The 23,672-nt window shown below is 40.0% G+C and overlaps 1 protein-coding gene across 8 annotated transcripts in view; it reads left to right on the forward strand.

Moving 5' to 3' along the window:
* LOC124143046 (NGFI-A-binding protein 1-like) overlaps positions 1-23,672 on the forward strand; it is a 141,407-nt gene that overhangs the window by 88,221 nt on the left and 29,514 nt on the right. For 3 of the 8 annotated variants that reach the window (XM_048382387.1, XM_048382388.1, XM_048382389.1), the window contains one exon: positions 16,911-17,027. In XM_048382387.1, coding sequence (XP_048238344.1) covers positions 16,911-17,027 — 117 coding nt within the window. Of the gene's footprint in view, positions 1-1,815; positions 2,535-3,843; positions 3,923-16,910; positions 17,028-23,672 lie in introns of those variants that run through there. The other 5 variants (XM_048382384.1, XM_048382385.1, XM_048382382.1 and 2 more) reach the window with 5 other exon arrangements.

A 23,672-nucleotide genomic window follows, 5' to 3' on the forward strand; every position in this document is an offset into this window, starting at 1 on the left:
AGAGGTGGGTGCCCTTGTTTCTGACTTGTTCAATACCTGTTCCTTAGGAATCTCAATACCTGTAGAGGTGGGTGCCCTTGTTTCTGACTTGTTCAATAGATGTAGAGATGGGTGCCCTTGTTTCTGACTTGTTCAATACCTGTTCCCTAGGAATCTCAATACCTGTAGAGGTTGGTGCCCTTGTTTCTGACTTGTTCAATACCTGTTCCTTAGGAATCTCAATACCTGTAGAGGTGGGTGCCCTTGTTTCTGACTTGATCAATAGATGTAGAGATGGGTGCCCTTGTTTCTGACTTGTTCAATACCTGTTCCCTAGGAATCTCAATACCTGTAGAGATGGGTGCCCTTGTTTCTGACTTGTTCAATACCTGTTCCCTAGGAATCTCAATACCTGTAGAGGTGGGTGCCCTTGTTTCTGACTTGTTCAATACCTGTTCCTTAGGAATCTCAATACCTGTAGAGGTGGGTGCCCTTGTTTCTGACTTGTTCAATACCTGTTCCCTAGGAATCTTAATACCTGTAGAGATGGGTGCCCTTGTTTCTGACTTGTTCAATACCTGTTCCTTAGGAATCTCAATACATGTAGAGATGGGTGCCCTTGTTTCTGACTTGTTCAATAGATGTGTTTATAAGGCTCATGTACATGAGAAGCAGACTTGTTCATGTCAACACTTGCACAACAAAGCTGAATGTATGGGCCAGGCTATGATGTGTCAAACAAAGCCGATTTCTAATATTTGAACATGAGCAAGTCTCTGACCTTAGCTGATTTTCCGTAGTAGATAAAAACAGAGCAAACATATATTCAAAAACGAATCTTGGATCATGGGTTTGCTATTTCTCTCTCTTTAGCCATTACGGTTTATCCTGATAGAAGTTCAAAACATGCTGGTATGAGAAAGGATTAAGACTAGTTGTCAGCCATTTGAACGTTTGACAATTTTCGTACCAATTACACAGTTTTCCATAACTTAAGTTGTTGACAGTTCCATTGAACCAACATGGGGCCATGTCCTACCTCAGCCTTTCTAGATGGACCGTCTTTGTTAGTAACGTATTTGTTAGTAACGTCCAGTTAACTCTTATCATCATTCTGATCAGTAGCGGTACGGAAGGTGGGGTTTCGAGATAAACATGGATGTTTTCCTGTAGTCGTTGTTTCCCTGTTGCCAAGCAACATTGGCTTAAAGAAGATGGCTCCTTTTTAAGGATGTGACACCACTTTACAGTGGGGAATTAATTTTCTGTGTCAATTTTCTTTTGACATTACAATTAATAAAAGAAATAAACTGAATTAATTAGTTTAGGTCACAACAGTGGGTTTTTTCTTTTTCTTTCAATGACATTTAAAATTTCTACTATTTCTCTGTATTAAACTTAACTTCAAGTGAATCAGTAATAGTATTCTGGCTATGTTATGCTTACCAAGTAGAATATCTCATCTATGGAGCTAAAAAAAATGTCTGTTTTTCTGATGCAAGGAGTTAAAAGACAGTGCAGCAGACTTTATGATGCAAATGGATATAATTATTCCAGAAAATACCATTGATCAGTACTAAAGAAGTAAAAGCGATGAATGAGGTAATTACTGTATAAAGTTGATGAATAACAAATTAAATATTCTAATAGCAGCACTCGGAAACCTACATTAAAAGGATGTCATAAAACAGTAAATGTATCCCTGAATTTTTTAGAGGATACAATGAAATATGCAAATTACCAAGCACTCGTTCCTTATATGTACGTACAGTTGTGGAGTTTATTCAGTTGGCCCCATCAGACTGATGCATAATTCATTCTCCAACTTGCTGTAGCAGTTTGATTTATGCCTTCATAATGCGCTGGCAAAATGTGTTATATAATTGAGCAAAAACCTTCATGGACATAATTCATCATACGATTCTGTTTCTTGGTTGAACATGCAGTGCATTTAAATTGAGTGTCATTTTGTTGGAGTTGTGAAAAACCAACCAGGGTCTTTATACATGCTGATGCAATTTAACTCGTTGCTTTGGACCGCTCGAGGGAAAAGTCTCAAATGCTGTGTTTATCTGGGAACAAATCTCTTAAAATTCGAGAAAGGGGAGTAAAAAACTTCTCTATCTCTAAGGGGCCCAAGTAACCCAACTAGTTTGCTGGCAGATATGCAAGGCAACCTTTTTTTCCATCTTCCTTTGAAATAGCAGTTGCGCATCATGAATACATTTAGCTTCACCAGAGCCATAACTGCAGTGCATTTTTTTGGGGTGTCTGACTTACGCTAAAAACTTTTGTCGGTCATATGATAGTAGAGCCATAAGTGATGGCGGAGCGCAACGGTGGAGCTCCAAGTGCCAGGCCGGACCATGGGTGCGGGACCCCCCCAGAACGGGATAACTGGCACCCCCCGGGGAACCCCTTACCCCCAGGACTGATTGAAGAATGGAGGAAGACTCACGGACATATCCCTTCTCTGCCTGCATACTGGGCGCAGCAGCAACAGTTTAATGGCCCAGTTGAATTCCGGCCCGACTGGAATGCACTGCAATACACTGGTGAGCGAACTCGTTGCATATGTATAGTGTTGATCAACTCGCCAATTTAATCTGCTGGTGAATTCATGATTTCTCTCTTTCAATCATTCAAGGATTGTAGCCCCTCTCTCTGTGGGACATGCAGATCCACGTATATGTTACAGCCGGTGGAGGGACTTATATTGTGTGGGGTAATTGTACAATGTTTGCAACCAAGCCAGGCTTCAGCAAGTTTTCACGGACTCCTATCTGTCAGTTGAAATCAATATGTGAGGGAGTTTTTAATCATTTAGCAATTTCTTGTGTGTAATTCGTGCAATGGGCTATCATTTAGCAGAGAGAATGCCTTACTTGTGTATTGAGATGTGCAGGTATAATTTCTCCTCGGACACCACAGATGTTTGTCTCTTGTCGAAACTATCTTCAAGTTTGCCAGGTGAAGAAAAGGATTATCTCCCTTTGTTTTTGATCATTGAATGTTCTTCATTTCAAAGTTAGGAATTATTTTTCAGGTCATTCATATGCAAATAATAATGTTTGTGGCATAGTAGACTTTTAAGTTATTTTGTTTGATGGTTTGTAGGTGTTTTCCACAAAATGAAACTTTCACATTTTGTTCTCAACAACCCTGTTTAAGCCTGAATTTAGTGTAAGATTTATATATATATATCCAGCAATACATTTTACCATGAGACAATGCTCACTGTTTAATCTTGCAATCGGTATGAGTGGATAACTGACATGAGGCAGTACTCAAACCAAACCTAACACCAGAAGTCTGAAAGGTTTGATGATTTAAGAGGTTAAAGAACAACTAAATTTGTCATAAAACTCCAGACAAGTAGCGTTGAACTCTGTGCGAAAGTGGACTTGCCTAGGGACAAGTGAACAGTCCCCCCAAAAATGAACACTTTTAAACTCTTTTGCCATATGAAAGACGATCATGATGATGATTATTTTTTTAAGCTGAAGTATACTACCTAGCAACCTCCTGTTGATTCTGGGTGAGAGAGTTGGCAACAACCTATGCTGGTCTTAATGGTCAGTCTCGGTGACTTGGATGACTTAGTGTCATTATGACCCCCATGGCTTGGATCGTTGCTGACAATATCGATCACTGGAATTGTCTGATCCACATTCAATTATTCACAGGCTGCCGTCATATAGTTGGAATATTGTTAGTGCAACAGAAGACAACAAACATAGAAACCAACTTCCCAGAAAACACTTCCTATGATGAGTTATGAATGAAGTTATTTTCATGTTGAAACACATAACTCACATTACTTTCGAGTTTGGTTGTAATCTCAAGACCTCGCCAGTAAAGACACGTTATATTTCTCGTATGACAGTATGTCATCTGACAGCAGAGCTCATTTCCTCATCACTGAAGCAGCTAATCATTTCAAGTAAGTTTAAAAATTACATACATTTCACAAGAAACAGAGAATACTTGTCTGAAACTTGTTTAAACTTTCCTGAATCCAAGCTCAGACAAGTCGAGATTAGATATGTGATTACCAGTAAAGCGTATCTAAAAAAAATGTTTGTAACTTTCATACTTCATAAATAGTAAAATTCATCTCGAAACATGTATGACTAAGGAAGAAAGTTTTATCAAGAAGATAACCAGTTTCCTTCAGTATTTGAATCTAGCCTAGCATGAAAATTAACTAACCATATCGTGGTATGTATGTAAAATCTGATTTATAAATTGTGTCCCTGTTGTATGTCATGATGACCTAGACAAAATGATAGGGAGAAAAAAAACAGCCTGGTGCACCCCAGCCGAAGTTCATGCCCAGCTGGGTCACTGCGACCTAACGTCATAATGAATGTTTTATAAGTTCTTGTTGAAGCATGGAGAAAAAGAAAAAAACGCCTGCAGAGCTGGCCTATATCAAAGTTTCCTCACAATAGACATACAAAGAGGAGTTTTTTTGCATGCTTTCAAGCTGTATGCATTAGTCAATCGAGTTGAGGTTGTTTGTTAATACATATCTTCATTGTTATCTGTCGACTCAGTGGCTTGAGGCAGGTTCTATAACTGTGTGGCTCCAGAATTTATTCTGGATTTATTTTCGGGATACAGTTATTCTCAAATAGAATGGTTTCAAACTTGGATAATGTATATACTTTTTTAAAACTTTGAACAACTTTTTGCAGTGTTTTTATTGGAAGTGACATCCAGTTTTAATATTTCTGTCGCCTTTGTCTCAACTTTTCAACAAGTCTAGCTCTTTGGCTATTTCATGATGAATATAAAGTCTTCTTTTAATTTTGGCAAGGTTGCTGCCAGGATACTTTTTCACGTCTTTGTAGATGGGTACTAGGTAGGATCTTGATGTAGATGAGGATTACTGGTTTTAGTGGATGCTTTACAGACAATGCTGGGGTTTCTGATAAGAATTGTCTGCTGAGCAAGTTTTATGTTTCCCCTCTGTTAGCATTGTATCACATGACCTGATGCTGTAACTGGGTACCAAGAAGGATTATCCTTGAAACAAAAAAAACTTTTGACACCTTGAAGTTTATTGGCTATTTGAACATGATACATGCGAGGTGATTTTGGACTAATAGCATCAAAGGATGCAGTCATACATGCTGCAATGCATGTGTTGCCATCACATTGTAATATTGTCACAGTACAGCCTAGATGGCTTGGTACATGTTGCAACACGAGTGGCTTCATATGATAAATATTACAACACGAGTGGCTTCATATGATAAATATTACAACACGAGTGGCTTCATATGATAAATATTACAACACCAGTGGCTTCATATGATAAATATTACAACACCAGTGGCTTCATATTATAAATATTGTAACACGAGTGGCTTGAAATAACACATATTGCACCACCAGTGGCTTCATATGATAAATATTGCAACACCAGTGGCTTCATATGATAAATATTACAACACGAGTGGCTCCATATAAATAATATTGTAACACAAGTGACTTCATATGATAAATATTGCAACACGAGTTGCTTCATATAACACATATTGCAACACAAGTGGCTTCATTTGATAAATATTGTAACACATGTGGCTTCATATGATAAATATTGCAACACAAGTGGCTTCATATGATAAATATTGTAACACAAGTGGCATATGATAAATATTGCAACATGAGTGGCTTCATATAACACATATTGCACCACAAGTGGCTTCATATAATATTTATTGCAACACAAGTGGCTTCATATAGCACATATTGCAACACAAGTGGCTTCATATGATAAATATTGTAACACAAGTGGCATATGATAAATATTGCAACATGAGTGGCTTCATATAACACATATTGGAACACCAGTGGCTTCATATAATATATATTGCAACACAAGTGGCTTCATATAACACATATTGATACAAGAGGCTTCATATGATAAATATTGCAACACAAGTGGCTTCATATAACACATATTGCAACACAAGTGGCTTCATTTGATAAATATTGTAACACATGTGGCTTCATATGATAAATATTGCAACACAAGTGGCTTCATATGATAAATATTGTAACACAAGTGGCATATGATAAATATTGCAACATGAGTGGCTTCATATAACACATATTGGAACACATGTGGCTTCATATAACACATATTGCAACACAAGTGGCTTCATATAATATATATTGCAACACAAGTGGCTTCATATAACACATATTGCAACATGTGTGGCTTCATATAACACGGGGCTGTCGGGTAGCCTAGTGGTTAAAGCGTTCGCTCGTCACGCTGAAGACCCGGGTTCGATTCCCGACATGGGTACAATGTGTGAACCCCATTTCTGGTGTCCCCCGCCGTGATATTGCTGGAATATTGCTAAAAGCGGCGTAAAACCATACTCACTCACTCACTCACTCATATAACACATATTGCAACACGTGTGGCTTCATATAACACATATTGCAACATGTGTGGCTTCATATAACACATATTGCAACACAAGTGGCTTCATATAACACATATTGCAACACGTGTGGCTTCATATAACACATATTGCAACACGTGTGGCTTCATATAACACATATTGCAACACGTGTGGCTTCATATAACACATATTGCAACACGTGTGGCTTCATATAACACATATTGCACCACAAGTGGCTTCATATAACAAATATTGCAACACAAGTGGCTTCATATAACACATATTGCAACACATGTGGCTTCATATAACACATATTGCAACACGTGTTGCTTCATATAACACATATTGCAACACGTGTTGCTTCATATAACACATATTGCAACACTTGTAGCTTTATATAACACATATTGCAATATGTGTGGCTTCATATAACACATATTGCAACACAAGTGGCTTCATATAACACATATTGCAACACAAGTGGCTTCATATAACACATATTGCAACACAAGTGGCTTCATATAACACATATTGCAACATGTGTGGCTTCATATAACACATATTGCAACACAAGTGGCTTCATATAACACATATTGCACCACAAGTGGCTTCATATAACACATATTGCAACACGTGTGGCTTCATATAACACATATTGCAACATGTGTGGCTTCATATAACACATATTGCAACACGTGTGGCTTCATATAACACATATTGCAACACAAGTGGCTTCATATAACACATATTGCAACACGTGTGGCTTCATATAACACATATTGCAACACGTGTGGCTTCATATAACACATATTGCAACACGTGTGGCTTCATATAACACATATTGCAACATGTGTGGCTTCATATAACACATATTGCAACACTTGTGGCTTTATATAACACATATTGCAATATGTGTGGCTTCATATAACACATATTGCACCACAAGTGGCTTCATATAACACATATTGCAACACAAGTGGCTTCATATAACACATATTGCAACACGTGTGGCTTCATATAACACATATTGCAACATGTGTGGCTTCATATAACACATATTGCAACACAAGTGGCTTCATATAACACATATTGCACCACAAGTGGCTTCATATAACACATATTGCAACACGTGTGGCTTCATATAACACATATTGCAACATGTGTGGCTTCATATAACACATATTGCAACACAAGTGGCTTCATATAATATATTTTGCAACACAAGTGGCTTCATATAACAAATATTGCAACACGTGTGGCTTCATATAACACATATTGCAACACGTGTGGCTTCATATAACACATATTGCAACACGTGTGGCTTCATATAACACATATTGCAACACTTGTGGCTTCATATAACACATATTGCAACACAAGTGGCTTCATATAACACATATTGCAACACAAGTGGCTTCATATGAAACATAATACAACACAAGTGGCATGATGCAAAACATATTACAACACATTTCCATGGAAACAAGTTCAAATACTACTTAGAGATGCAATAGATTTGTTTCTTGATAAAGTCAAAAATAGCTTCCAAGAATCGTCATAACGCTTACCACGTGTTCAATAAGTAGTAGACTGACATACGAGACATGTATCAGGTTATGATTATGGCAGCTGATTTTTCCAATTCATATCTGTACACTGTATGATATATTTGTGTCCAGCTGAGAGCAGACAGTAATTAAGGTGATATATCATATACTTATATGCTTATGAATATATACTAGCTTTACACTAGGATCTATGCGGAACAAAAGAAGTAAGGGATCATGAACATATTTGGGGATATATGTTCATGAAATTGTGTGCTCAGTCTTCACTAAGATATTCATGATTGCAAACTTTTTTTGTTGAGTATATATGATGGATAACCATGCATTAGTGCAGGACTACCATATTGCCATATACTGTACTTGTAATGTTTACAAAATTTACTTATTAAATCTGTCTTTAGAGATTGAGCAGTACTGAACAAATTTTGTTCAAACATCAATGAAACTGAAGCCATTTTTGGTAATAATAAATGGCGATTGTATGCTCCTTCTGTGGTGCTGGTTTATGTAACAACGTCCATAACAGACACCAGAAAGATGGTCTGTTGTCTACGTTTTCAGTCTTTGAAGGGGCGTTTATTAAGATTACATGTACCTGCCGATTGGTCTAGAAGTTTATTCAGGGGGGCTAATTGGAATGGAGCGTTATACGGTGAATATCATACTTTCTGTTGTTCTCCAATCACACAGGGTCTAAGACACTTTCCATGTGCACAGGTGCATTTCTCAGGTGTGCCAGAAACCTATCATTGTGGGTACGAATCCTTTTTCGCCCTGATTATGTTTCTAGGTTTGTCAGCACCGTAGCCATAATCCTGGGTTGCTGGGACTGTGATACAAGTCAAATACTGGTCAAAGAGGCTTTAAAACTCACTCACTCACTCACCCAACTCACTCACCCCACCCACCGACTCGCCCAACTCACTCACTCACTCACTCACTCACTCACTCACTCACTCACTCACTCACTCACTCACTCACTCACTCACTCACTCCACCCACTCACTCACTCACTCACTCAACACTCAAGAAAGAAGCCATGACACCAGCCTAGAGCAGTTGCCACCAAACCCAACCCAACACGGGAAAGTTTTTTCCTTTTTTGTTACAATCCCTTCTGTTTGAGATAACATGGCTCTTATCAGTTCTAAAATACCGAGCGGCCAGCGAAGGTGCACATGGTAAGACACACTATTTTCGGATGAATCCACAAGACGTTTGTAAGTTGTCATTCAGTTGTAAAATATATTGTAGTTATGGCAGAATTTGTCTAACATCAATATCAGAACAGGATTTGTGGGACTTATGTTGCAGTTGGATGGGATATGGGGTTCATCCCAAATTATTTGTTGTATATTTAGATAATAACTTACAAGGAATAATTTCCTGGGTGAATTAATTTTGTAAATACTGAGCCTTGGCGACAATACATTGATTTGCTGACTGTGGCGACACATTGCTCTGGGCCACATGCAAACAATGGAACAGTTAACACGAGCTAGCCAATCAGCATGAAGCATTATTATGATGCTTTGTGAGAATTACTGACAATAATGGCACCGATATCCTTGCCCCAGCAGGTCAAGTTTGGTGAGCGACCATAGCCAGTGTTATCAATGAAGGGGTCCTTGTCCTGGGTGGTTTCAGCTCTAGAATTGGAATCATAGACAGTTTTGTGCTTTGTTTCTTGATTCAAACACTGCTAACAAACCAACTTTTAGGACATTAAATCAAAATTAACGAAAATCATATGTGATTATTTATGGAAAGCTTTGACAGAAATGTTCATAATTGAAAATCGCCCCCTTGAAATGTTTTGTTGTGTATAGTAAAGTGTAGAAGGATAAGAAAATTGAAAAATCTACATCATTGCTTTTGTGAAAGTTATGTTATGTTATTAATATTTAATATTTAACATTTTATATGTAATATATAAGTTAATTAAAAATATTCACGATTCATTCTTTGGGTTTGATTATGTTCGATTGTTTGTAGTTGTTGAGATGATAGTCTTTCATTTGTGATTGTTTGTACTGTGAAAATGTCAGTCTGATTGATTGTAGCCTGGTGTTTAAAAGTTCTCTCTGTATTGTCCTCTCAGAAGTTTCCCTTTGAAGTTTTTAAGTCACTTGATAAGGCTTAAGTCATTGTGACATGATAATCATGCTCATATAAAGTCAGTCTAAATCTAAATATCTCAGGGTTGTCTCCCTTAGCCGTTCCAGAATCCGCTGATGGTGGGTTTCATTTCCACTGACGACATGTTTTTTATCACGCTTAGAGAAGAATGTTGCAGTCTGATACCCTGTGTCTAGTAGGTAGGACAGAATAAATCAATTATTAGATTTTAATCCAAATGTTTTGGAAATGTAATGCGGGTGGCATATTATTTCTCTATATGTAAATTTTCAATGTGATTGACATGAAGCATGAATTCTTAAGACTATAATGAAAATTCTAAAAATATCTGTAGTAACATGGGCAGGAATAAATGTTTAATTATTTATTATTGGATTAATTAATTTATATATCTATATATAATTGCTGACCATTGACAATTTTCATCAGTACATGATAACCTTTGGCTTCATTGCATACCTGTTCCTTTCCCTCCCTCCCTCTTTCCCTCCCTCCCTCCCTCCCTCCCCCATTATTCTGCAATATTGTTGAAAATTGCACCCCACTCACTCACTCACTCACTCACTCACCCACTCCAGTGCACCATTGACTATTTAGACTTTATGGCTGCTTTTATATCATCAGCAGTGAATGACTTTATCTGTACTTTGAAAAAAACACCACTGTTTGTGTTTCTTTGAAATACGTAGGGATTATGTATTTATAATCTCTGTCCTAGTCCGTCCTCCATGATATCAGGTTGTAGAATCAGCTTTAACATTTTAAATCATTCATAGCCATCTCTGCCTACATTTCTAAGAAAAAACCCTTTGAGTACATCAGAACCATAGTCATGTCGTGTGACTCTCCCAGCACTAGTTACAACACAGGGAAAGGGCTAAAGGCTGACTGGAGATTTGTTTGTTTGGCTGTTTTTTTAACTCAGCACTCAGGAATATTCCATCATCACATTGTTGGTGTAATGTATTACATTTGGACCAGATACCAGTGGTTGATAGTATGTGCAACGTCCCACGCCGTTGGGGTAGGATGACGCCCAAGTCATCGAACTTGAAGACCTGGTCCATTTAATCAGCTTTTCCTATTTGCATAGGTTGCTAAAGACCCATATTCTAACCCAGAATTCCTAGGGGGGTCTGACAGAAGTTAAAACCTCCCTATATTGTTCCATTTCATTAACATGTCATCTCTACATTTACAAGAAGCATTTGACATTGTTGTATTTTTAAGCTTATAATTTTTTTCAAAATGAATTGATTAACTGTGGACTGTTTACTTGTATGGTTCATAGTTATATCATTTATAATCCACAAGTGTAATTCTAGTGTGTGGAAAATCTTCCCGGAAGCCATTTTTATGAGTTGGCAGTGATGGGATGAAAGCTAGGCATGAAGACAATTACAGAAGTGTTTCATTGGTGTTGTCATACTGCAAGATTTATAGGAAGGGTACAGGGTTGTGACGTTTCAGCTGTCACGCGTCACTCACTCCAAGGTGGGACAGTGGTGCATCTCTAACACAGTTATACTTGCCATAAAAGGCGACTATGCTTGTCGTAAAAGGCGACTAACGGGATCGGGTGGTCAGGCTCGCTGACTTGGTTGATACATGTCATCGATCCCAATTGTGTGGATCGATGCTCATGATGTCAATCACTGGATTGTCTGGTCCAGACTCGATTATTTTAAAGACCACCGTCATATAGCTGGAATATTGCCGAGTGTGGCATGAAACAACAAACAAACAAACAAACAAATCTAACACAGTCACTGTATGCCTGCCTCCAACCCCTCGCCATTTCAGACACACAAACACACCCATACTTTATCATTAAAATCTAAACATACATTAATTTCCCATTCTTTATTTTAACCTCAAAGTCTACCATTAATTTCTACCACCCTCAACACCTACATTCTGTCATCGTAACCTCCACGTCTACCCTGCAAACCTCTACCATCTATCTATCCCAAAACTCCGACCCTCCATTGTCAGACCTGTGTGTTCAGAAGCAGCTGGGACTCAGGTTGCCCAGTCGTCTCTGGAACTCACTGTTGTGGGTTCGAATCCCACTTCGCCCAATTATGTTTCAAGGTTTGTCAGCACCATGTCCGTGCTCGTGGGTAAACATCTGAGACTTGTATCACTTCAGGCTTTCCTCCGCCATTAAGCTGACACACCATGATGTAACTTGAATACTGTTCAAAGCAGTGTTAACTCCAACTCACTCACTCACTAACTGACTCACTCACTCACTCACTCACTCACTCACTCACTCACTCACTCACTCACTCACTCACTCACTCCAAACGCAGCACCAAGTCTCCAAGGTAACGTACAACCAGCGAGTCCTATCATGGTTCCCAGCGACTTGATTGGCTACAAACTTGATGAAGTCACTTTCTTTCACAGAAAGTTCTGTCAGTGGATGAAGAACAATTTATATTTATCTGACCAGGAAGTTAACGACAGAAACTATAGACAACTGACAGTACAGTATTCTGTGGGTCACTGATCATTTTAAGGAAATTGGTTGCAAAGTTTTGTTATGATAAACAACATGACATTAGCTAGTAGATTTGAATGGCCTCAGTTTGGCTCCATACTTGTTGTATGCTGATCTGGATTTACTTCAGGAAAACTTTGTTTTGCACATGAGTCTGTCCTAGATTTGGAGGGGTATACTAGTGGTTAAAACGATTGGTCGTCACGCCGAAGACCCAGGTCCGATTCCCTACATGGGTACATTGTGTAAAGCCCATATCTGATGTCCCCTGCTGTGATATTGCTGGAATATTCCTGAAAGTGGTGCAAAACAATAATCACTTACTCACTGTCCTAGATTTAGGGCTTACATGACTAGCATTATCCCCTTCCAACCTCAATACTTGCTCTGCTTGATGAGTTCCTGTTCAGGCTGGGTGTCGAAGGGGTGTCCATCTGTGATGGTGTAGCTGCTCCAGAGTTAAACATGGTGGCAGGGTACTGACTTTATTTTATTATCAAATCTTAAACCTAACACTTGGTGACATCACAACCTGAGGTCATGGAGAACTGATATCATCAGAGAACAGTCAGATGTTTGTGCTCTTCCCCAAGGGCTTCCGAGCAGCGCAGGCGTCTGTAGAAGAAGTCCCACCTCTAGGGCAATAGACGGAGGTATTTGGGCATGTATTCGTTACAGCAGACCCTAAACAATACTTATCTCATGAATATCTGTGCATGCTTAGTTTTCGTCTACACCCACACCATCTCCCAAAAGACGAAGATCTAAAGATCTTCCTCCTTCCTACGACCATCGCCATCAGCCCCAGAGACCACCCCAGCCCTCAGTGATGACACACTGCGTTCCCCTGTAAGAGGTTGTTACATTCTGCCTTCCACAGCCCAGCCCAACCTATCACCCAGGCCCATCCCTATGTACCAACCCTCATTCTCCCTGCCCATTCCTAGCCCAGCCCAACCTATCACCCAGGCCCATCCCTATGTACCCATCCTCATTCTCCCTGCCCCTTCCTAGCCCAGCCCAACCTATCACCCAGGCCCATCCCTATGTACCCACCTCATTCTCCCTGCCCCTTCCTAGCCCAGCCCAACCTATCACCCAGGCCCATCCCTATGTACCCACCCTCATTCTCCCTGCCCCTTCCTAGCCCAGCCCAACCTATCACCCAGGCCCATCCCTATGTACCCACCCTCATTCTCCCTGCCCCTTCCTAGCCCAGCCCAACCTATCACCCAGGCCCATCCCTATGTACCCACCCTCATTCTCCCTGCCCCTTCCTAGCCCAGCCCAACCTATCACCCAGGCCCATCCCTATGTACCCACCCTCATTCTCCCTGCCCCTTCCTAGCCCACGCCCCCTTCTATAACCCATTCCTAAATGAGTTAGGCAAACCTCCCTCCCCTACCTACCCCACCCCATCCTTAGTGAGTTAGGCCAACCTCCCTCCCTTACCTACCCCACCCCCATCCTTAGTGAGTTAGGCCAGCCTCCCTCCCCTACCTACCCCACCACATCCTAAGTGAGTTAGGCCAACCTCCCTCCCCTACCTACCCCACCACATCCTGAGTTAGGCCAGCCTCCCTCCCCTACCTACCCCACCCCCATCCTTAGTGAGTTAGGCCAGCCTCCCTCCCCTACCTACCCCATCCCCATCCTTAGTGAGTTAGGCCAGCCTCCCTCCCCTACCTACCCCATCCCCATCCTTAGTGAGTTAGGCCAGCCTCCCTCCCCTACCTACCCCACCCCCGTCCTTAGTGAGTTAGGCCAGCCTCCCTCCCCTACCTACCCCATCCCCATCCTTAGTGAGTTAGGCCAGCCTCCCTCCCCTACCTACCCCATCCCCATCCTTAGTGAGTTAGGCCAGCCTCCCTCCCCTACCTACCCCACCCCCATCCTTAGTGAGTTAGGCCAACCTCCCTCCCCTACCTACCCCACCCCCGTCCTTAGTGAGTTAGGCCAACCTCCCTCCCCTACCTACCCCATCCCCATCCTTAGTGAGTTAGGCCAGCCTCCCTCCCCTACCTACCCCACCCCCGTCCTTAGTGAGTTAGGCCAGCCTCCATCCCCTACCTACCCCACCCCCGTCCTTAGTGAGTTAGGCCAGCCTCCATCCCCTACCTACCCCACCCCCGTCCTTAGTGAGTTAGGCCAACCTCCCTCCCCTACCTACCCCACCCCCGTCCTTAGTGAGTTAGGCCAACCTCCCTCCCCTACCTACCCCACCCCCGTCCTTAGTGAGTTAGGCCAACCTCCCTCCCTTACCTACCCCACCCCCGTCCTTAGTGAGTTAGGCCAGCCTCCATCCCCTACCTACCTCCCTCGTCCTATAACCGCCTCAATGCCAATGAATAGCATTCAACCCTTATTACGTGAATAATTTCAGTCTTAAAATGCCTTACACATATTTAACAGCTATTTGAATACCATTATTCTCATCAATTGTCAAAAACTAATTAGTTTTGGCCTAGATTAGGAGGATTTATCTGTGCAATATACACAGTTAAACATATATGGTATAATGAGGGTTATCTCACAGATGTTCAAAGATAAATAAATATGCATATAAAATACATAATTTATGGAAATTTGGGAGTCATTTAACATAAACAGAGAAATGCTCATTATAAACCTAACAACTTTCATCCTTTTTGTCTCCTCCTCAATTAGAGTTGCACAAGGTTTAACTGACATTTGAGTGGCTGAGAGATTTAAAAGAAATGATAACATGGGCCCATTTACTTCCAAGATTAAAAATACTTAATCATGCTCCTGAATATTTAAAATTTTGAAGCATATTTTCAATATTTAGATTAGTCCTAATGTTCAGAATTTGAAAAACAGTTCTGATAATGCTAGTGTTTCCTATTTGCAAGCAGTTAAGTCATTTACCAATTCCTGGAATGGTTAGCTGGGACCTTAGTATCAGGGACCTTAAACATGGTGACTATATTTTTAGCTCTGAGTCATCAATATTTATTCAGTATCCATGGCAATGGTATTTGTTTTTCCTTTTCAAGATAATTTGAATTGTTTTTTTAACCAGGGAAGCCTGACAGTTGTTAATCAGCATTCAAGGAAAGAATTTTGAAGTAGATTTTTTCCTTTCACTTTATGAAACATTTCATCAAAGTAAACGAGAAATGTTTGTAATTTGAATCAAAATATCAAAGTCCTGTTCTGCAGTATTTTTTTAATAAATCCATAATACCTGCACTCTGTAAAAATACCTTATTTGATAAAATATGATACTTGTATTTTTGTTTGCGTGTTACGGAACTTGTCCTTAGAAGTGGAATTAGTGCTCGTATTTTTTTTTTCAAAAAAATGTTTTCTGTCCAGAAAGGTGTCTTGTGTTATGGGGTAGGATCCACTTCAGCTAATTTTACAAATAAACTTCATTGCAATGAAACTATAATGCATATTTTTTTAAACTTGAAAATAGAGCTTCAAAGATAAGTCCTTGTCTAACCACACTTTTATTTCAGGATGTGTCATCAAATTATTAATACAATATCACACAAAACATGAAATTTCAAGCCGACTTTCTGTAGCTGGCAATAAGCAAATGAGTATTGCCATAGCTTTATACAGAATCGACATGGTACCTGACTTTCTTTTTAAAAATATTTGCTTGAAAATCTTGCATTTAATTTGCTGTCGCCTAAGCTGAAAGTAATTAGGACGAGTGATTTACACGCTAACGATGATGTCCATGGTGACGCTTCTTCCCTGTTGGTCAAGGGGCCGGTCCGACTGCCCAGCCCTAGCTCTTGCAGCGACATGACTAGGGGTCTATGTATGAGCAGTGGGGGCTCAGGCCGACCCCTGTGGAGGTACGCCTGGGTATTTGGCAACTAATCTGGAGGGGAGAAGGCAGGCTGTTTTTGTTTGAACTTTCTTAAAGCTTTGTCAGGAAGCCAGCTAGTGTGTGTGTCTCTCTTTGTGGCTTGCATTCCTGTGTGTGTCGCCAACTGGCCACGTGTTTACCCTGGGATGCCAGGCCATGGGGGAGCCGGGGCCCACTAGGCTGTCACCGGCATTAGATCGGTAGGGAGGCACGTCACCGTGTCATTCCTCCGTCCGGCGCCGCTCCCTCACTTTGATGACGGGGGACAGGCCGCAGTCAATGCTTGGCACACCGTCACAGTCGCCAACCACACCAGCAATTTATTCTACACTCCTACCGTTAAAATGTGTTTCCGTACTCGCAGAATCAGTCTCCATGTATGCTGATCCACATCACTCCCAAATTTGTGCTCAGCCTAAAGTGACTTCTTTCTTGGATATTTCAGGGAACTTTTCGGTTGCTATGGCAACCACGCAACCTTCAAATGCCTCAGAATGGCAGCTATATCGGGTGCTACAGCGGGCAAACCTACTACAGTATTACGACACATTCATAGCGCAAGGTGAGTGGTCGAAACGCTTGTCCGTCAACAATTTGCATATCATTTGCATATCACACTTTCGCCTCCATTCATGTTTGTTTCCTAAGCCTACAGCAAGGGTCAGCAGTTTTTGGGTGTGATTGATTCATATTTTTATTCACATGAATACAAAAGATGGAAATTTTGTTCATCTTTGAATATGATGCCACAACATGTTTCAAGTTCACTTGAAATGACGTCTAGAATCAACAGCCTGAAATTTTGCGAAGGTGCTTTTCTGATATCCTATATACTTTGGCACCAAGAGGCTTAATTCTTTTTCTGAACCAACAACGTCATTGTCAATATTTTAGATCTCTTTTTGTTAAATGAAGAATATTTTGCTGAAATATCATATGTAGACATTCAAATTTGTTACAGTTTAGATTCTGGGATTTCTTACGTAGTACTGCATTAATGTTTTTTCAAAAGCGATACATTCTATTGGTACGTTTCAGCTATGAAACTATGCACGATAAGTGTTTTTCTAAAGTCGCATGATTTCTTTTATCACATTGAAGTTTTAATACCAGGAAATGGCTTTGAATTTACGTAGACAAGGCAAACTGATCAAAAGACAAGCAATGTGGAAAAAAGATCACTTTTTATCCCACAGCATATAATGCGGGGGAAATAGTCAATGCCTCGTCTGTCTGTCCATCTGTCCATCTGTCCGATTGTCTGTAATCATTTTGTTTCAGGCGCACAAATACAAAAAATGTTGTATATTTTTCAACAAAAATTGGCAGATATATCAAACAGATCCTGAAGTGGTGCCTTTTGCTATTTGCCGATTTTTTTGCATTATGATTTTTTATTGATTTCTATGGAAACAATTTGGACTTAGCCTCATAAGGGGATGGTGTATTTCATTTCCAGGGCACAACTTGAAAACCGTGAAAGACTTTTTTCATCCAAACCTGGTACATGTATTAACCAAGGACTGAAGTGGTGTCTTTTGCTATTTAGGAATTTTCAAAATTTGATTTTCTCCTGTTTCCATGGAAACTAGTTTGGTTTTGACTCTGTTCATAGTGTTTGTCCGGACCATATCTCTAAAAATAATAGGTATTCTTTCATGAAACTGTGCACACACAAAGACCAGGTTGTCAACTGGTGCCTTTTGCTATTGAGGGATATTTAGAATTTATATTTTTTCCATTTCCATTTCCATGGCAACAAGTTTGAATTAGACTCTGTTCATATTGGTGTGTACTGACATAGAAATACAAAGTTCCAATCCCAATTCATGGTATTGTTTTGATAGCTCAATAACTACTCATGTATATGGACAGACAGATTAGATAGAAATTATCTCATCAAGTTGGATTTAAAGTAATTTAGTGGGGGCCGGCGGGATTTGTCATCTTCTGATGACTCTTGTTACTTCTAATCTTGATAACAAATAAGTAACGATGTCTCCATTTCACCATTGTAAAGTCGTCAGTGTGTGTTGGGTATGGATAGTGTCTGTTATCGTACATACTTTACATTGCTGGCAGCGTGTGAATGCAGGCCACATTTAGTAAAGATTTTCTATTTCCGCAAATATGCCAAATGTGAAAAAAAAGCCAAGATTGCAAATAATACCAAGATGCAAACATTGATTAATTCTTTGATTTCATTCCTGCCTCCGTAGCTCTGTCCATCCATCTTCAGTCACTTTATTTCCATAAAATGAAAAATAGGTTGAAATTGTAAAGAAGGGGTTTTAAGAAGAACGTCCAATGCCTGAGTTCATTTGGGCTGGAAATGACTTGGCTTCATTGAGTGAGCTGGGAGTTCAGAGAAGATGATTCCACTTTTACCTAGGCATAGCTACAGTTCTTTGTGCTGAGAAGATGTTACAGTATGAAGAGGATACTTTGTTACATCCTATATCAATGTTACACTGGGTCCATGTGAAGCAGTGTTACATTGTGTATATCATGAAGCATTGTTACATTGTGTATATCATGTAGCAGTGTTACATTGTGTATATCACATCAGTGTTAAATTGTGTATATCACATCAGTGTTACATTGTGTATATCATGTAGCAGTGTTACATTGTGTATATCATGTAGCAGTGTTACATTGTGTATATCATGTAGCAGTGTTACATTGTGTATATCATGTAGCAGTGTTACATTGTGTATATTATGTAGCAGTGTTACATTGTGTATATCACATCAGTGTTACATTGTGTATATCATGAAGCAGTGTTACATTGTGTATATCATGTAGCAGTGTTACATTGTGTATATCATGTAGCAGTGTTAAATTGTGTATATCATGTAGGAGTGTTACATTGTCTATATCTTGTAACAATTGTACATTGTGTATATCATGAAGCAAGGTTACATGGTCTATATCTTGTAACGTTGGTACATTGTGTATATCATGAAGCAAGGTTACATGGTCTATATCTTGTAACAATGATACATTGTGTATATCATGAAGCAAGGTTACATGGTCTATATCTTGTAACAATGATACATTGTGTATATCATGAAGCAAGGTTACATGGTCTATATCTTGTAACAATTGTACATTGTGTATATCATGAAGCAAGGTTACATGGTCTATATCTTGTAACAATTGTACATTGTGTATATCATGAAGCAAGGTTACATGGCCTATATCTTGTAACAATAGTACATTGTGTATATCATGAAGCAAGGTTACATGGTCTATATCTTGTAACGTTGATACATTGTCTAGTCATGAAGCAAGGTTACCTTGTCTCTATCTTGTAACATTGGTACATTGTGTATATCATGAAGCAAGGTTACATGGTCTATATCTTGTAACAATGATACATTGTCTATATCATGTAACATTTGTTTCTTGTGTACATCTTGATGTAATGATTCATTGTGTATAACTTAACACAATGTTACAATGGGTGTAACATGAACCAATGTTACTTTTTGTATACAGGGTATCCTATAGAGGGTAAGTCCAACATTTCACCAGTAGAACATGGGGAAACCACACAGGCCTTTGACAGTGATGGATGATGTAGGAGACACGTTGAACTGCTCTTACACCTGCAACCTTTGTTGTGTGACAGTGTCATGATGCATTGCACGCAGTGTCGTCTTACCTTGCAGTGTCAAGAGTCGATAGCGAAGCAGTGTGACATTATCTTGCAACCTCACGATGCACTTTTTTACATAATATTACAAAAGTGTAATATTGCACGTGAACATTGTTACATAAGATAGTTTCAAAGTCAATCATTGCAATCTGTTACAGTGGTACAGTAGAAGAACATTTTAATGGGAAATTGTCATATTTCATCCGACATGAGGGAGGGTTTCATATCAAGGATTGCTGAAGTGTATGTTTCGCAGTAGTTCCCCTGGGACACAAAGAAGCTAATCTGTGGGACCATCTGTGTAAGAATTTATTGATCCAAACTTTATTGTCGGTCCCATGTTCCCATGGAAGTAAGTACCATGATTACTCAGTCCAATTAAAGGAGACTGACAGTTACTTGCGACTTACGATGTCATGCTTGCGACATGGCCAACATGGATTCTGTACACTGATCTGGTCACCGTTTAAATTAAGATTTAGTTATCTTGGCTCCTTGGATCAACAGCATTGCTAATTACGCTTCTGATAATTTTCTTTTTGAGAAATATTAGGAAAAGAGAAATGCTTTTGCTGCAGTGTCAAGAATACAGGATTTATTGTTATATATATTGTACTGCGTACTTCAGAGATCTGCTTGGTTTGGTTGGTTGGTTGTTTAATGCCACACTCAGCAATATTCCAGCTATATCACGGCGGTCTATTAATAATCAAGTCTGGGCCAGACAATCCAGTGGTTGATATCACGAGCATCAATCCACGCAATTAGGATCGATGACATGTTTCAACCAAGTCAGCGAGCCTGACCACCCGATCCCGTTATTCGCCTCTTACGACAAGCATAGTCGCCTTTTACGGCAAGCATGGGTTGCTGAAGACCTATTCTACCCCGGATCTTCACGGGTCTTTAAGATCTGCAATATAGACACTTGAAGCCTAATCAGTTGCTGTGACCCTACATGGACTTGATGATCATGATAAGGTTTAATTGATTGAGTGGTTTGCATTTCGGCTGTAAGCATGTAAAATGATTTCAGTGTAAAGTGTTTATTGGTTAACAGTAACTTTTAACAGTCTTTTTCGCAGTTGTTTGAATCCTCCAACTTTTAAACACTTTAAAACGTTGCTGAAAGATTGATTTGTTTGTTGTGCTCTGGTGAACATGAGTGAAGTGATAATCACAGATGCTTGTAGGTTTTCTCCTCCATGTTTTTAATTTTCGGTAAATCTAGATTTGCAAAAATGGTTCCAAGCAATGGAGTATAAATGTCTTCTTGATTTCGTACACGGTATGAGCATGGCATCAACATTACCATTCAAAGAAGGAAAAAACAATCCATATCTGAAATATTACTTTCCTTTTTTGACATTTGTAAGCACCGTACCATGCTGATGGTTGCTCCAGAGCGAAAACCTGCTGTATCTGGGGCCTGCCTCCTACAACAAGCTGATGCACCAGGAAATAACTGAGGCAACACTTTTTAAGTGTTTGCAAATTCAGAAAATAAGATAATACTCTTCAAATATATTTTAATATCCGAGACTCCACCAACTGTTGGTTATATAAATGAAATTCTACAACTACAAAAATCATACAAACTATCAACTATTTAAACATGGATTGATCAAATGTATTGTATGTAGTCTTTGGCCAATTCAATTCACCTATAAAGTGAGAGCCTTCTTAGAAGTATATATTTACTCCTGAGAAGGCTCTGTTCGCTTTACATGAGAAAAATGAATAGGTATATAGTTATATATAGCAGTTGAAGAACAGAAGTTTGCTGCATAAACTGCTACTTTTGTAAAGTCCAGTTCAGTTCCGTCTTGCGGGTTCATCGGGGAAGAGTTGCCACTTGGAAAGTTGGAAGATTCTGGATTGAAAAATGTATATTGCAATGAAGTATTTCATGGGCATTTACAACTGGAGGTGGTGAGGTGAAACTGGGTTTAATGCCGCCTTTTAGATTATATAGCTGTGCGTGAGAGCGTGAGTGTGAGAGCGTATGAATAGTCATGGAATTCATGTATGACATTTTTTATTGAATAGAGACATAATAAAAATAAAAAGTTTCATGTTTAATTTATTTTTTGGACTGGCTGCTTTTCAGTCGAGGTGGTGGGCCATGAAACGAAAAATAGAAAATGTGTGTCCCAGCAATCTATTAGAAAAGTTGGCGGTCTCTCTTTTGGTTGATGGTATCTAAACTGAGGTTTGGGTGAGCCAATAATATGACAGGTCGCAGTGATTGTGTTTTTGTTGTTGGTTGCTGTTGTTCCAACCAATTCCTTACACATTACCAAACGCTCCAGTGGAAATACCAAAAACACCTGATGCTATCTGCCTACTTGGCACTGTGCTTTTTCTGTGTACAGAATGAAATAAATGTTTTGAAATAGTTTCTGTGGTATCTTATATGTTTTAAACAGTGATTATCTGCTCATCACTGTGATTAGAGGAATTCTCGTGTCTTCGTATGCAGAAGTGCATCCCTACTTGTGCCAAAAACTTATTATCACATGTCCGATCCCAGATTCATCCTGATTATGTTTCTTTGTCAACAGCATACCTGTGATTGTAGGTTTCACCAGACTCACTCACTCACTCACTCACTCACTCACTCACCCAAAGCACCCAGTCACTCACTCACCCCACTCACTCACCCCACTCACTCACCTCACCCACCCACCCACTCACCAACCTACTCATTCACTCACTCACTCACTCACCCACTCACCCACTCACTCACCCCACTCACTCACCTCACCCACCCACTCACCAACCTACTCACTCACTCACTCACCCACTCACCAACCTACTCACTCACTCACTCACTCACTCACGCACCCACCAACCTACTCACTCACTCACTCACTCACCCAAAGCACCCAGTCACTCACTCACCCACTCACTCACCCCACTCACTCACCTCACCCACCCACTCACCAACCTACTCACTCACTCACTCACCAACCTACTCACCAACCTACTCACCAACCTACTCACTCACTCACTCACTCACTCACTCACTCACTCACTCACTCACTCACTCACTCACTCACTCACCCACCTCACTCACTCACTCACTCACTCACTCACTCACTCACTCACTCACTCACTCACTCACTCACTCACTCACTCACTCACTCACTCACTCACTCACTCACTCACTCACTCACTCACTCACTCACTCACTCACTCACTCACTCACTCACTCACTCACTCACTCACTCACTCACTCACTCACTCACTCACTCACTCACTCACTCACTCACTCACTCACTCACTCACTCACTCACTCACTCACTCACTCACTCACTCACTCACTCACTCACTCACTCACTCACTCACTCACTCACTCACTCACTCACTCACTCACTCACTCACTCACTCACTCACTCACTCACTCACTCACTCACTCACTCACTCACTCACTCACTCACTCACTCACTCACTCACTCACTCACTCACTCACTCACTCACTCACTCACTCACTCACTCACTCACCCACCCACCCACCCACCCACCTCACTCACTCAGTCTTGT

The sequence above is a fragment of the Haliotis rufescens genome, unplaced genomic scaffold (genome assembly GCF_023055435.1).
Source record: "Haliotis rufescens isolate VD_foot unplaced genomic scaffold, xgHalRufe1.0.p SCAF_4, whole genome shotgun sequence".
NCBI classification, from domain to species: domain Eukaryota; kingdom Metazoa; phylum Mollusca; class Gastropoda; order Lepetellida; family Haliotidae; genus Haliotis; species Haliotis rufescens.